The 15,099-nt window shown below is 39.1% G+C and overlaps 3 gene segments (V, D, J or C); all 3 read left to right on the forward strand.

Moving 5' to 3' along the window:
* Positions 1-847: 847 nt before the first annotated feature.
* Positions 848-1,751, forward strand: LOC101788174 (T cell receptor beta variable 20-1-like). The segment is given in 2 exon segments: positions 848-980; positions 1,384-1,751. Coding segments are annotated over 2 exon segments (483 nt in total).
* Positions 1,752-10,513: 8,762 nt separating this feature from the next.
* Positions 10,514-11,167, forward strand: LOC134476437 (probable non-functional T cell receptor beta variable 23-1). The segment is given in 2 exon segments: positions 10,514-10,671; positions 10,792-11,167. Coding segments are annotated over 2 exon segments (423 nt in total).
* Positions 11,168-12,427: 1,260 nt separating this feature from the next.
* LOC100731126 (T cell receptor beta constant 1-like) overlaps positions 12,428-15,099 on the forward strand; it is a 76,075-nt gene continuing 73,403 nt past the window's right edge. The window contains 2 exon segments of the C gene segment in view: positions 12,428-12,568; positions 12,697-12,987. Coding sequence covers positions 12,520-12,568; positions 12,697-12,987 — 340 coding nt within the window.

The raw sequence follows: 15,099 nt of genomic DNA on the forward strand, positions 1-15,099 counted from the left end.
GGCAGATGCAGGCATCCAGGGAAGTTATCTGAATTTTTTCCTCTGGAAAGCTTGTGGTGGCAGGAAGGATCTTGCCATATTTTGATGAGTCAAGTCTTAACCCCAAATTTGTAAGATAGCCACCCCAGAATAACAGAAGCAAACATTAAGTTAAGTCACAACCAGGAGGCTGGTGAACACACAACATGTTTGGGAAAAACCTGGTGAGATCTTTTGTAATTTTTATATATTTGCAAGATGGATTCATTAAATCAATAAACAGGATTTTCACATAATAGTCAATTTTCTAAGCCTCCTAGAGCCTTTTTTCCATTAGCCAATGCTTAGTATGAACTCTGCAATAGTAATATTGTTTTTAGTAAATTGTTTTCTGGACCTATTTGGCAAAAATTCATGCAAAGTAATTAAATATTTACAGAAATTTTTAAATTTGGCCCATCATTTTACAATACACTTGACATGAAATAGTCATGAGGTAACTGTCTCTTTGAGAAGTTGAGGAAATTGTCTTCATGATTGTGAGCGCACATAGACCTTCCACCCTGGGCACTGTTGATGCATATGGCACTGTCAACCTATAGTGACTGCCCTGGCATGATGACACTGAGGATATGGCTTGACAAGCTAAGAATGGATTCTAATGGCTTTTACTGCTCAAAACATTCTTTTCTTTATGATAAGTGCATTAAAATCATCTGAATGCTCTCAGTCTTGGTGTATCTTCTATACCTTCACAAGTTAAACGGGGAAGTCACCTTGAGCGTGGTAGGCTTCTTGGATAGGGAGAGAAATGGATCTTATGTCACTGGCAAGCGCCACCAGCAGAGGGCGGATTTGAGTACCCAGGGTTATGAGATTAGCTCTGCATCCTCCAGAGAAGAGGACTGAAAGAATAGAGCATCCTGTAACCTTACCTCAGAGGAGGTCGAGAGAGGACGACACGAAGATGCTGCTTCTGTTTCTGTTGCTTCTGGGGCCAAGTATGGGCCGTATTACAGCCGGGAGCTTGGGCATGTGAGTGTGTGTGTGTGTGTGTGTGTGTGTGTGTGTGTGTGTGTGCGTGTGCATCTGATTGTGTATGCTTATGTGTTGAAAAGAGACAAGTAATAGCCAGCGCTTGTGGGATATCTATGCTAACTGGAGTGAACAGGAGTGTCCAGGTTGTCTAAAGTGCAAAGGGTGAAACCCCACTCAGGGGATGTGGGGTTACAGTCCTAGGAAGGTTGAGAAGATGACTGTACTAAATGAAAGCTTGTATCAGGTTTTCTAGGAGCTGAGAGAAGGGCAACAGAAATATGTTTCCTGAGGTTCTCTCTGACTCAGCTCATGACTGACTGAAGTCTTGCTGGCCATGTTTGTTCCTCTGTCCTCTTTTTTCAGCAGATTCTGGGCTTGGGGCTCTCGTCCTTCAACATCCAAGCAGGACCATCTGTAAAAGTGGTTCATCAGTGAAGATTGAATGTCACTTTGTGGACTTGCAGGCCACAACAGTGTTTTGGTATCATCAGTTCCCAAAAGAGAGCTTTGTGCTGATGGCAACTTCTAACACGGATTCCATAGCCTCATATGAAAAGGGTTTTAATGAGACCAAGTTTGCCATCCACCACCCAAACCTGACATATTCAACTCTGACGGTGACCACCACCCATCCTGAAGACAGCAGCTTCTACTTCTGTGCAGCAAGTGACACAGCGCTTGGTGGAAATCAGAGAGCTGGGCAAGAACAGGCTGAGTAGCAGCCTGTTCTGAGGAAGGAGGGGAGGAAAACCACAGCTTCTCTGGTTGACACAGGGGAGGTAGAATAGGAGGAAGAGGGGAAGGAGGGAGAGAAGCAGAGAAAATGAATCTGAGTGGAGTAAAAAGGAGATATCTTATATGAGATGTAGAAAACTGGGAATTGGGTCAGGCCCATACAGGGGCAAACTGACATGGAAAGTCCCTGACAACCTGCATTTTTGCACTGAATCTGCAACATGCAAGTTATGTACTCTGTACCTGTATAGATATGATCATATGGTTGAGTGTGAAGACACTTCTGTAAATTTTGGTGTCTTGTGTTTGGTAAGATGTGGCATTAAGTTCTCTGACAATATTCAACCTATTTTATAACAATCTGAACCTTCAAGATCTAGCAAATCATGCGACAGCCAAGAGAGTCACTCATGGATGAGTTTGATGATGGGTAATGTGGGGGCTTAGCTGATGAGGGTGAGACAATCCCTGAGACACAGGAGGGCCCTTCTGTACAGCCAGGCACAGGGTGCACTTGAAACTCCCCTAATGAAAATGTTGAGAGCCACTCATGACAAAACTGTGAAGAGAACAAAGTGGAAAGGGATCTGCGTGGTAGACTTCAGACAGCACGGTTTGTCTGCTGAACTACAAAGTTTTGTCTAGCTAGAAGCAAGTGTAGCAGGGGATGTAAGTACTTAGAAAAATTCTTCTGTAACAGAAAACAAAATACTTACTTTGACAAAAAATCTGCATGATCCAAGGAAAATGAGCAAAAGACCTTAATAAATAATTATGAAAAGAAACGGGAATTTTTAACAAACATAAAGAGATGGGATGAAAGAACAACACAGCTATAAATATAAATATTCTCAAAGTCTCTCTTGTATATTAACATGAAAGGAGGAAATGTTTCTAAAGTCACTGGTATGCTTTAGAATAAATAATAACAAATTGACAAGTAATACCTGTGTGTCATGAGCCACAAGATAAAAGTACTCTAATCTTATATATATGAGAATGAAAAGGAAAAAAAGCACTAATGGATGAAATGATTTGAAGAGATGAAAGTTCATGAAAAAGAGGATAAAGGGTCGTTTATAGTGAGATCCTAGGGATAGAGATCTCTCAACTTATATTGTCCCCAAGTATAAACCCATCAGAGTCACCCATAGCTGATAGTCTGCCAACCCTTGGTCCTAGGCTGCTGTGGTTCTCTTGGCAACAGAGTGTGTTAGGTGCCAAGTTTGCGGATGGTGCATGCAGGTAAGACCTTATCCTTGGCGAAGTTGGGGATTCACGAAGCCAGAATGGAACTGTTAAAAAATGAATTTAGCAAAATTAAAATTTTAACAAGTTATCTGAGCAGAGCAGTTCCAAAAATGGTTTGGGTTCCACCAAAGGCTCAGCAGGGGAAAAGTTTTATAAGGTGTTCTTATAACGTGTCCAAAAAAAAAATCTGACTAGTTAAAGTGAAAATATTTTAGTTTAATTGACAGTCTCTGATCTGTTAAGTTTAAGTTTTGTTTTCCGAGGCTTTAACCTTTCCCACTGATTGGGCTTTGGTTCACTTATATCACAGGTTAGGATGTGAAAGCCTCTAACATGTAACGATTTCCCAACTAATTATTCTAACAACTGATTCAGCAATAGACATGGAACCACATTATATCTGCCTCATCGTTATGCCCGTTTCCCTTTATTACTTCATATTACATCACCTAGGTTCGGTCACTATGTTCCTTGTCACTGAAATTGAGAACCCAGAACTATAGTCTCTTGCTCTGCCCCAATTTTTAGCCTAGAGAAGCTTGTAAGACACTTGAAATATTGTATAACCTCCTTCACCAACAGCCTGAAAAAGCTCAGAGCACTATGTTTGTAAAAGGTGTTTTGCTTTCTCTTAAGAGAGGACTTTTTTCTAAGGTTTCTCTGCTCCACTTATATCTTCTATGTCCTGAAAGAACTTTCTAGTTCAGCAGAAAACTCGTGCGCACACTACCAAAAAAAGAACATGTGCCTGAAGCCTTCCTTACAGGGGCCTTTTGCTTCTCTCCCTTTGACAACTTAGTCAAGAGTGACACACAACATCTTTGGGTGCTGTGAATATGCTAGATGCAAATGGAGGTGATAGTGATAGCAATAAATACAATCCAGTCCAAATTTGGATTATGTTCTCTTTGGAGCAGGACCATGGAAATGAAGTCCCATAAGATTTCTTCTGATAAAAAATGAGTGAATCGTTCAAAGTGTAAAATATTTTTATGTGATTCTACCTTTACTCTAGGACTATATTGCCCTTGAAAGCAAGTTCATTTCTGAAATAAGACTCCATCTCCCCCTCCAACCCATCCTTTCTCCTTCTCTCTTCCTGTCCTTCTCCCTCTCCCCTCCCTTTACCTCTCTCACTCTTGGCACCATGATCTCTACCAATGGAGTGGCCATGCAGAGAACTGTAGAGCTGTGAGGGAGGCAAGCTCCTTCTTTAAGTCCTCCCTTACCTGGGATACCCCCAATTTGAATCCCCATTTCTTACTCAGTGCACTAACAATTTGTAGGGTATGGACCAACTGGCAATTAAATTCGATATTTCCCAAAAACAATCCTAGAATTGGTTTCTAGGACTCTCAACCCAATTATGAGAGTGCATAGACCTCAAGTGGCTGAGGGATATGACTTGATTTTCTACTTCCTGATTTCAAATCCCTGCTGCTATGTTTTCCCATCAGAATGTGGAAAGCAGTCTTTTATTTTATCTAACAAAAATGGACCGTGATTGGTTTCTTGTAGGTGACTCTGGAGTCTAATATTTAAAGTATTTAAAGTTTCTACTCCATTTACGAAAGATTCTTGAGGAAATATTAAATATTTTCCCTGAATGCTTTCCACCACAAGAAGCTGGACTTAATTAAGTGGGACCAGGGATAATGAAAGGAAGAGAAGTTAAGACAGATGGAAAGGCCAGTCAGGAGAGAAATCTATGAGTTTAGTGAGTAGAATGAAATTAGCAGTGATCCAGGAACAGAGTGGGGCTGGGGGAAAACAAGGTGCGGTCAAGAGACAAAGACATCAGACTACTTATGGCATTATAAGGCACGGGAAATTAGAATTAAACATGAAGTTTAGCAGAACCAATTGTGGTTTTAAGCTTTTGACCTCTCAGGTAATCGTGTGTGTGTGTGTGTGTGTGTGTGTGTGTGTGTGTGTGTGTGTGTGTCTATAGCCAGCATTCTGGCTATAATGGACCCTATAGGTGAAGTAAAATTTTACCTAGAGGTAAATTCTTCTATAGTTTTACAGTTGGGCTGAGAATTAAACTGACATAAGGCAGATTAAACAAAGAAGAGTGAATAAATTCATTTAATACCAGATTTTTACATCCTGGGAGCCTTCGAAAGATATAAAAACACAAAAACACAGTTAGAGTTGAACACTGATACTGTGAATTAAGCAGAGTAGTAAATTGTGAAGGGGTAACAAGGCATATGGGCCAAGCTAGGGCAGTTAGCTGAATGGAGAAATGACAAGAAGAAGCACTTGTAACAACGTTGTTTTGCACAGATTTCCCCTGGCCTCGGCTTTCTGTACTTACTGAAAATAAAGTGTGGGAGAAGATCTTTCATATGGGGTTTTATCTTCCACTTATAGGAATCAAAGGAAGAGGCTCAGAGTGTCTTTTTGCACCTTTTGCCTCTTTTCAAATGCCTTTAACTCAAAACAACCTTCATGTCAAAGTGGCGTGTATTTGGTTGCTGCATTCCCACACACCCCATCCTGCCTTTAGCAGTGTGGAGAGAACTGACACAAAGAAACCAGTGCAGAAGCTCAGGCAAGCATTAAGGTGGCTCCCATGATTACAATAGTGACAGACATGTAGGGAAATGAGGAATTTTAAAGGCAGTAAACACAATAATGAAATAACAAACAATATTGGTGGACAATGACTAAATTGGCTTATGCTTGACTTAAATAGTAATTTTATTACATACTTTTTTTGATTCATGTCCCGCTTAAAGTCTAAACTCTTTAAAATGATGCCTTTGGTTGCTCTGCATGCCATCAAATCATGTGCTCTGCATATTTTGCTAATTTAGAGCAAACAACCTAATTTCTTATTAAAAGAAAAATGTAACCAGTTTGATTCCCCCTTCAAGTTTCTCAATAGACTTTTGGAGCATAAAAATGAGGCTAAAGATCCAATCTGATTACAGGCAAGAGTAAAGTTGCAAAGAAAATTTTGAGGAGAACAAAAAGTGACCATAATAGTTAAGTACCTGCATCCTACCGTTTACTCTGCTCAAATCAAGGGATCCATTCAGGGAATCTATTAAACAGAACAACTCATCTTTATTTTGTACTAACCTCAACTGACAAGTAGTATTCTCATCCATAATAAATCTAACGAAGAGATCATAACAGTTTTGTCAATATTGTGACAAAGTCAATAATAACAGTAATAATATATTTGCCTATATTAGATACATTTGTATATTGATACAAACTTCAGTTCATCTCCATCACATTATGTAGATTCATTACTTTGAAATCATAGCAGTTTTCAGACATCAGGATATATTTAGTTTACTAAACTTTAAAAGTGTACATATAGTAACATGTCGTAAATTTAAAAATAATGTTTTGATATCTACATTTCAAAATAGTTGACTTCCTTTGTGGCACCATTCACTCAAGTTTATACTTTTAAAATATTTTTGTGCAAAAGGCTCCTCAGGAGTGATCAGACAGACAGAAAGATCTATGATGAAAGCAAAGAGGATAACTTTGTAGAAGAAAGGAGGACGCCTGCTTTGCAGGTGTGACTGAGAACGGAAAGCCTCAACCCTGGCACTGGAGGTCGCCACACAACCAGCTTCTTCTTGGCTTGTGGCTGCATTTCTGCTGTTCTCAGTGACTCTCTCTAACCAGTATCTCATTTCCTCCCCTCCCACCTTGCCTGCCTCTTTCTTCTTTCTTTCTCTGCCTTCCACTCCTCCTCCAGAGGAGAGTAGCAAAGTTCCTGATATACCAGATTCTAACCAAAAGTGATGTCACAAGGTAAAGTATCATTCGTGACTGAGGACCTCAGATTAGATGTAAAACAAAATTTTGTCTACAAAAAATAAAATCTTCCAGAAATGTTTCATCACTGATCACTAAATGTTTAATCACTGATGTAAGGCTCTTGAGAAGGAGCTGTGCTGTGTAGTGCATGTATGCTTGTATAAATCTTAATGCTGGGAAATATTGTAGTTAGCAGGTGAAACCTTAGGTCAATAAATTCTGCTTTTCTGTACTGCATTAACTTTTCAATTTATTGTGTATTAGACTATCAGATCAAGAAAGCAGAAACAGCAAACAAAAATATGGCATTTATTATGTGTTAAGAATTGTTCTAGGGATGGGGATGCAGCTCAGCGGCACAGCGCCCCCTCCTGGCAAGCGCAAGGCTCTGAGTTCGAGCCCCAGTACTAAAAAGAAAAAAAAAAAAAAAAGTTCTAAATTTCTTTCTGTAGTTTTGAAACAGGCATTCACTATCTCAAATTTACAAATGAGAAAATAAAATTGATGAAAAATTAATTTTTTTAGGTTTATACAGTTTATAAGTGGTAGAACCAGAACTCAGGCCACCATCTCCTAAATCCCTTCCACTAAAACACCCTAAGGTCTGTTGAGTGCACTTTGCCTGTTGATAAAATTACAAGAGTAACCCTGCCCATCTCCACTGGGTTAACTATTTGCACTTGATATAGTGGAACAGAAAATGGATTTTTAAAAACAACACCAGAACCCTTGGTGTGTTTCAATCTTTCCGGTTCTTTCTCCTCTTAACATCAGTAGGGACCAGAGCAGTCAACCGAAGCTGAAAACTGAAGTTATTTCTTTACCTGGATGGCATTATACCTGGTTCACATGCAGATGGCATTCTGAATGTCAGAAAGCTCAGGAAAGAATGAGAAATACCTTCTAAAAGTACTAGTAAAAGAACTAGTTAAAATACATCCAAAATAAAAATAATGTGAAATATTTTCAAAAAACTGGTTAGACTCGGGGTTATAATGACAGCAATAATGGGGCCTCTTATACTAAAAGATGACTATGTTTTAATGATAAAAACAATGTTTGACACTGAATTAGACACAGACATGCAGATTGGTGGCAAATTGACTTAGGAGACAACTATGAAATTTGGAATAAAATTGAATAGTTGATGAGGTAAATATGAATGAAAAGGGACAATGATAATTAACTAGAAAAAAAGATTATAAAACAGCACTTGGCCAGCCATGGTGGGACATGCCAGTAATCCCAGCACTCGGGAGGCTGAAGCAGGAGGATCATTGGGGGTTCCAGACCAGTCTGGGCTACAAAGTGAGCTCAAGGGCAGCCAGAACTGCATACAGAGACACTGTGTCAAAAAGAACAACAAAAAAAATACTTAAAGAATTTTTAATAAAAAGAATATATGCATATATATGCATGTATACATATAGAAAAGAAGAGAAAGAGACAGATCTGAAAAGCCTATGACTAAAGTATGAACAATTTAGTCATTGTCCACCAGTAATGTTTGTTATTTCATTATTGTGCTTACTTTGTAAATTTTGAAAAACAACTGCTTATTATGTTAATAAAAATACATTTGAGCTGGGTGGGATGATACATGGGTGGTAATCCCATCAGTACAAGGTGAGCTCAAGGCCAGCCTGAACTCTATGGTGAAACTCTGTCTCAAAAATACAAAAAGAAAAGAAAAGATACAGACAAATAAAAGAAAACATACGTTTAAATATATGTAAATGAATAAACACCTGTAATACTGACTGAGTTTCCGTAGCCCTCACTTCCAATAAATACTAGCAACTGTGTTGCCAGGAACACATGACAAAGACCAAGCCTGCCAAGCTATCACGTCACAAGAAGGCTGCCCATGAGAAGTGCAGCAGCCTGAGCGTTTTGCCATTTCGATGCAACCATGTCCACATGGCTCTTCTGCTGTGTGGCTCTTTGTCTCCTGAATGAAGGTGAGGCCTGAGTACAGAAAACAAACTCTTGTTCTCAGCTTGCTACGCCAGAGGCAAACCCTTTTCTGCATCAGCAGCACTGTCAGGCTGAGGCCTCAGCTTCTCTTTCCTTTTCTTCTAGGCTTTTCTGATGACGAAGTTATTCAGACGCCAAGACATCTCATCAAATGGAAAGGACAGAAAGCGAACATGAGCTGTATTCCTAAAAAGGGACACACTGCTATTTACTGGTATCAACAAAAGCAGAACAAAGAGTTGAACTTTTTGATTTATTTTCTGAACAGTCAAGATATGAATAAAATGGACAGGTTTGAGGACCAGTTCTCAGCTGAATGTTCCCAAGACTCACACTGCAGACTGGAAATCAAGTCCTCTGAACCAGAACACTCAGCCCTGTATCTCTGTGCTAGCAGTGAGTCCACAGTGCTGAAATGTTCATTCCTCAGAGTGCACAAACCCCCATGGAGCCAGCTCAGGAAGCAGCTGATGAGATAGGTTGGAGGGAGGTAACAGAAATGACCTGGAGCTGGCATAACTGCAGTGACAGGTATTCTAATGTCCAGAATTGGTGGGCTAAATTTATGGTACAGGACCTCCTGTGACAGGGTGTAGGGCTGCTGTATCTCCAGAACTCCGCTTCTTGTTTCTCTCTCCTATCCTTTATTCCCTTACTTTTTGTCTCTCTGTTTTTGAGCAAATTTTCATGGTAAGTAAAGAACCACCACTCTGATAAAAATCTCCCCAAATCCTTCTAAGCTAGAGTTTAAAATTTCAGAGAGAAAAATCAATTACAGATGACTCAGACATGCTATCTAGAAAAACTAATTCTAGTCATGCGTTTACATATTTGAAATCATATAGGTGCTGTTTTATTATAGATGAAATTCTGCCTCTCAGAATTTTTCACGCATTTCCGAATAAATGAAGCATATTGTGCTTCTCTGTGTACATCCAGTCTGTGATTTCTAAGTTTTATACAACACTACATGTTTCCTTCTTTTAGAAAAGACATCTAGTTGTCTTCCAATTTCTGCCGGAACTGACATCACTTGTACATAAGTCCTCATGGGCCTGAATAAACAGTTTATAGGAGTATGTGTCTAGTATCATGGATGGTGATAGTCATTGAGACACTGAGTACTACCTATGCATGTGATTCTATGTGTCTAAAGACCACCTGAAGGCTCTTCAAATTTGTACTATAATTTCCATACAAACTCATAAGGTTTGTTTCCATAACGTCATAATCCTCGTGAAATCCAGTGCTCTAGACTGTGACCAGTACACTGACTTAGAAGGACTGGCAATTCCAGTCTCCCTCCCTTCCCCAAGATACCCTCAGTGGTTATCATAAAGATGCGGAAGACAATTTAGGAAAATAATAAGTAATAACAAAGTTAAACAGGAGATGTGACAGATGGAGGGAAAGAGAGGTGAGGGAGATGTATTCAAAGAATATTGATAAGGGATTTTCAGAGTATGCACTGTCCAGTAGTAGCAGCATTATTTTGTTATATTATTTTATGACTTTGTAAATATTATACATAATACATAGTATCTATATATAGTATTTATGTACATATTTAATATTTATGCATAGATAATATATAGAGTCATAAAATGCACACATAATTTATGCACATATACTTTTATAGTAGTAAAAATAGACGTAAAGAGTTATAAATAAATGAGATATAAATCAGGTGCATTTACTGAGTGAAACCAGAAGCTTCTTTCTGTATCAGGAAGTGCGTTTGCCAGGAACACGAGTCAGTCCCATGAAGACCAAGTCTGCCAAGCTGTCACATCACAGGAAGGGTGCCTGTGAGGAGGGCAGCAGCCACAGCCTTTTGTGGCTTCAATGCCACCATGACCACATGGCTGCTCTGCTGTGTGGCTCTTTGTCTCCTGAATGCAGGTGAAGCCTGAGCACAGAAAACAAACCCTTGTCCTCAGCTTGCCATTCCGACCCAAACCCTTTTCTGCATCAGCAGCACTGTCAGGCTGAGGCCTCAGCTTCTCTTTCCTTTTCTTCTAGGCTTTTCTGATGACGAAGTTATCCAGGTGCCAAGACATCTCATCAAATGGAAAGGACAGGGAGCAAACATGAGCTGTGTCCCAAAAAGGGGACACACTGCTGTTTACTGGTATCAACAAAATCAGAACAAAGAGTTGAAGTTTTTGATTTATTTTCGCAACAGAAAAGATATGGAAAAAATGAACATGTTCGAGAAACAGTTCTCAGCTGAATGTCCCCAAGACTCACTCTGCAGACTGGAAATCAAGTCCTCTGAACTAGAAGACTCAGCCCTGTATCTCTGTGCTAGCAGTCAGTACACAGTGCTGAAATGTTCGTTCCTCAGAGTGCACAAACCCCCATGGAGCCAGCTCAGGAAGCAGCTGATGAGATAGGTTGGAGGGAGGTAACAGAAATGACCTGGAGCTGGCATAACTGCAGTGACAGGTATTCTAATGTCCAGAATTGGTGGGCTAAATTTATGGTACAGGACCTCCTATGACAGGGTGTAGGGCTACTGTATCTCCAGAATTCCCTCTTCTTTTTCTCTCTCTTATCCTTTTTTCCCTTACTTGTTGTCTCTCTGTTTTTGAGCAAATTTTCATGATAAGTAAAGAACCACCACTCTGATAAAAATCTCCCCAAATCTTTCTAAGCTTGAGTTTAAAATTTCAGAAACAAAAATCAATTACAGGTAAACAAGCCATGTCATTCTCCTGGAAAACCTAACTCTAGTCATGCATTTACACATTTCAAATCATATACTTACAATTTTATTATAGATGAAATTCTGCCTCTCAAAATTTTTCACTTAATTCCAAATAAATGAAATGTACTGTTTTTCTGTATACATCCAGCCTGTGACTTCTAAGTTTTACACAATACTGTATGCTCCCTTCTTTCACAAAAGACATCTAGTTGTCTTCCAATTACCTGCCAGCACTGACATGACTTGTACGTAAGTCTTTATGGATCTGAATAAACAGTTTATAGGACTAGAATCATGGATAATCACTGAGACACTGAGTACTACCTATGCATTTTATTCTATGTGTGTCTAAAGATCACCTGAAGCCTCTTAAATTTGTGCTATAACTTCTGTTCTTATATACAAATCCATAAAGTTTACTTCCATAACCTCATTATCCCTGAGACATCCAATGCTTTAGATTGTGACCAGTACACTGACTTAGAAGGACTGGCAATTCCAGTCTCTCTCCTACTCCTCCAGGTATCCTCAGTGGTTATCATAAAAATGCAGAAGACATTTTAGGAAAACAATAAGTAATACCAAGTATTAAACAGGAGAAATGAGAGATGGAGGGAAACGAGATGAAAGAGACATATTCAAAGACTATGAATAAGAGATTTGTAGGGTAATCATAGTTATTTTGTTGTTTTATTTTATGACTTTGTAAATATTGTACATAATATATGTATATATAGTATTTAGGTATGTATATATTATTTATGCATAGATAATACATAACGTCATAAGATATACACATATTTTTATGCACAAATACTGGTTATAATAGTAAAAATAGCCATAAAGTGTTATAAATAAATGAGATATAAACCAGGTATATTTGCTGCGTGAAACTAGAAGCTTCTTTCTGGTACCAGGAAGTTTGTTTGCCAGAAACATTACTCTGTCTGAAGAAGACGAGTCTGATAGGCTATCGTGTCACAGGAAGGCTGCCTGTGAGGAGGGCAGTAGCCTCAGCCTTTTGCCACTTCGATGCAGCCATGACCACATGGCTCCTCTGCTGTGTGGCTCTTTGTCTCTTGATTGCAGGTGAGGCCTGACAACAGAAGCACAGAAGAAAACCCTTGTCCTGGGCTTCTCAAGTCAGACACAAACCCTTTTCTGGATTGGCAGTGCTTAGGGGCTTCGGTTTTAGCTTGTCTTTCCTTCTCTTTCAGGCTTTTCTGATGACACAGTGACCCAGAGGCCAACACATCTGATCAAGTGGAAAGGACAGAAAGAAAACATGAGCTGTGTCCCTAAAAAGGGACACAATGCTGTTTACTGGTATCAACAAAAGCAGAGTAACGAGTTGAAGCCTTTGATTCGTTTTCAGAATAGAGAACCTCTTGAAGAAATAGACAGGTTCAAGGACCTTTTCTCAGCTACGTGTCCCAAAGACTTACCCTGCAGCCTGGAAATCAAGTCCTCTGAGCGAAACAACTCAGCCCTGTATCTGTGTGCAAGCAGTGAGTCCACAGTGCTGAAACGTTCGTTCCTCTATGTACAGAAAACCCCATGGAGCCCACTCAGGAAGCAGGTGATGAGTTCAGGTGGAAGGAGGAAACAGAGATGAACTGGAGCTCTACAGCAGAATTTTTTGCATTGCTGATAGTTATTCTAATGTCAAGAACTGGTGAGCTGAAGATTTTGGTAAAGGAGTCTAGTCTTTTTGCCTTTCCAGGAGTCCTTCTTCTTCATCGTCCACTTTATGCTTTTCCCTTCTAACACAATCTTTCTTCTTTTGTCAAAGCCTCATGATGCATCACAAAGATCATAAGTTCATTTGTGATTGTTATACCATAGTGATAAAATCAGCCTGAATCTTTCTAAGCTTGGTTTTAGATATCAGAGATAGCATTGATTATGAACAAGTAAGCCATGACCTTCTCATGGAGCACCCAATTCCAGCCATACATGTAGGCAGTTGAAATAACATATTATCTTATTTTGGACATAATTCTATCTGTTCATAATTCTATCAGCTCAGAATAAAGGAAACACTTCATGTTTGTGTGCATCCAGTCTGTGACTTCTAGGTGCTGCAAAATACTTACTTCATCCAGAAAAGATACCCAATTGTCCTCCAATATTTTTGCCAGCATTGAAAGCCCATGAACTTAGGACTTTATGGACTTGAATAATGAGTTTATAGGGTCACGTGTTTAGAATTAAGGATGTTGATAATTGTTGAGACACTGAGTACTTTATGTATATTTTGCATGTATCTAAATATCCCCGAGTATTCTTCAAAATTATGCTAATTTCCATTTTCCCATACAAGGACATGAGACGTCTTCCATAAGCACATAACCCCTATGACAGTAACCAGTATTCTAGACAGTGGCCAGCCTAGTGGCATATATTACAGATTCTAGTCTTTCTCACTTACTCCCAAGTTATTGTCAGTGGTTATCATTAAGCTGCAGTGGGAAAATTAAGAAAAATATAAATAATACCAAGAATTTAAGATGAAGTGAGAGAGATGGAGGGGGAAAAAAAGACTATCAATAACCATGTTTTTGAAACCTATACTTCACTGTATTTGGTTTCTTGTTGTGGTTTGTTTGTCTGTATTGCTTTTTGTTTTCCTTATCTGTCTCTTTTTTATATTAAATAAAAAAGATTGTCCCTATGACATTAGCAGTCTAGTCACTCACAAGGAGTAGTGATATTGTTTTGTCATTGTATTTTATAATATAACCAACTCCAGATGCAAACCCTTTTCTGTGTCAGAGTCTCAATGAGGTGCTTTCCTTAGCTGTAGTTCTCTGCCATAGTCTTCTGATGATCCAAATGTAAGACTTCTGGCCAAACGGAAACAACAGAAAGAAAATGAAAAAAGACCCACTGATGTTTATTGACAAAAAAGTTGTAGATGACAATATGAGAAAAAAAATCAAGTCAAAGATTTGACAGGAAATTAGAGCACAGGAGCATACATAGAAACAGGAATATTTCATTATACAACTAAATCAATAATTGACAAAAATCTAATAGTTACACAAAGTTTTCTTTGGGTGTGGAAATCTGCATGGCTCTCTCTTTATTTCTCTCTCTCTCTCTCTTTTCTCTCTTACATATAACAATTTATAAATAAATAAAATATCAGTCAGTTTTGTTTATTCAATGAAACTAAACACCTTCTTTCTGGTACAAGGAAGTGATTCCTGTTTGACAGGAACATGAATTGGTCCCAAGAAGACCAACTCTGCCAAGCAATCACGTCACAGGAAGGCTGCCTATAAGGAGTGGAACAATCTGAGTCTTTTACAGCTTCAATGCGACCATGACCACATGGCTCCTCTACTATGTAGCTTATTCTCTGCTGAACGCAGAGGAGGCCTGAGCACGGAGGCACAAAAGAAAACCCTTGTCTTAGGCTTGGCAAGCCAGACCCAAACCTGTTTCGGGTTGACAATGCTTAGGGGCTTAGGCCTTAGCTTGTCTTTCCTTCTCTTTCAGACTTTTCTGAGGACACAGTGACCCAGAGGCCAAGACATCTGATCAAATGGAAAGGACAGAGAGCGAACATGAGGTGTGTCCCTAAAAAAGGACACACTACTTTTTACTGGTATCAA

Source organism: Cavia porcellus, unplaced genomic scaffold, assembly GCF_034190915.1.
Source record: "Cavia porcellus strain 051 isolate PalLab524CR breed Dunkin Hartley unplaced genomic scaffold, mCavPor4.1 scaffold_6, whole genome shotgun sequence".
Lineage (NCBI taxonomy): Eukaryota > Metazoa > Chordata > Mammalia > Rodentia > Caviidae > Cavia > Cavia porcellus.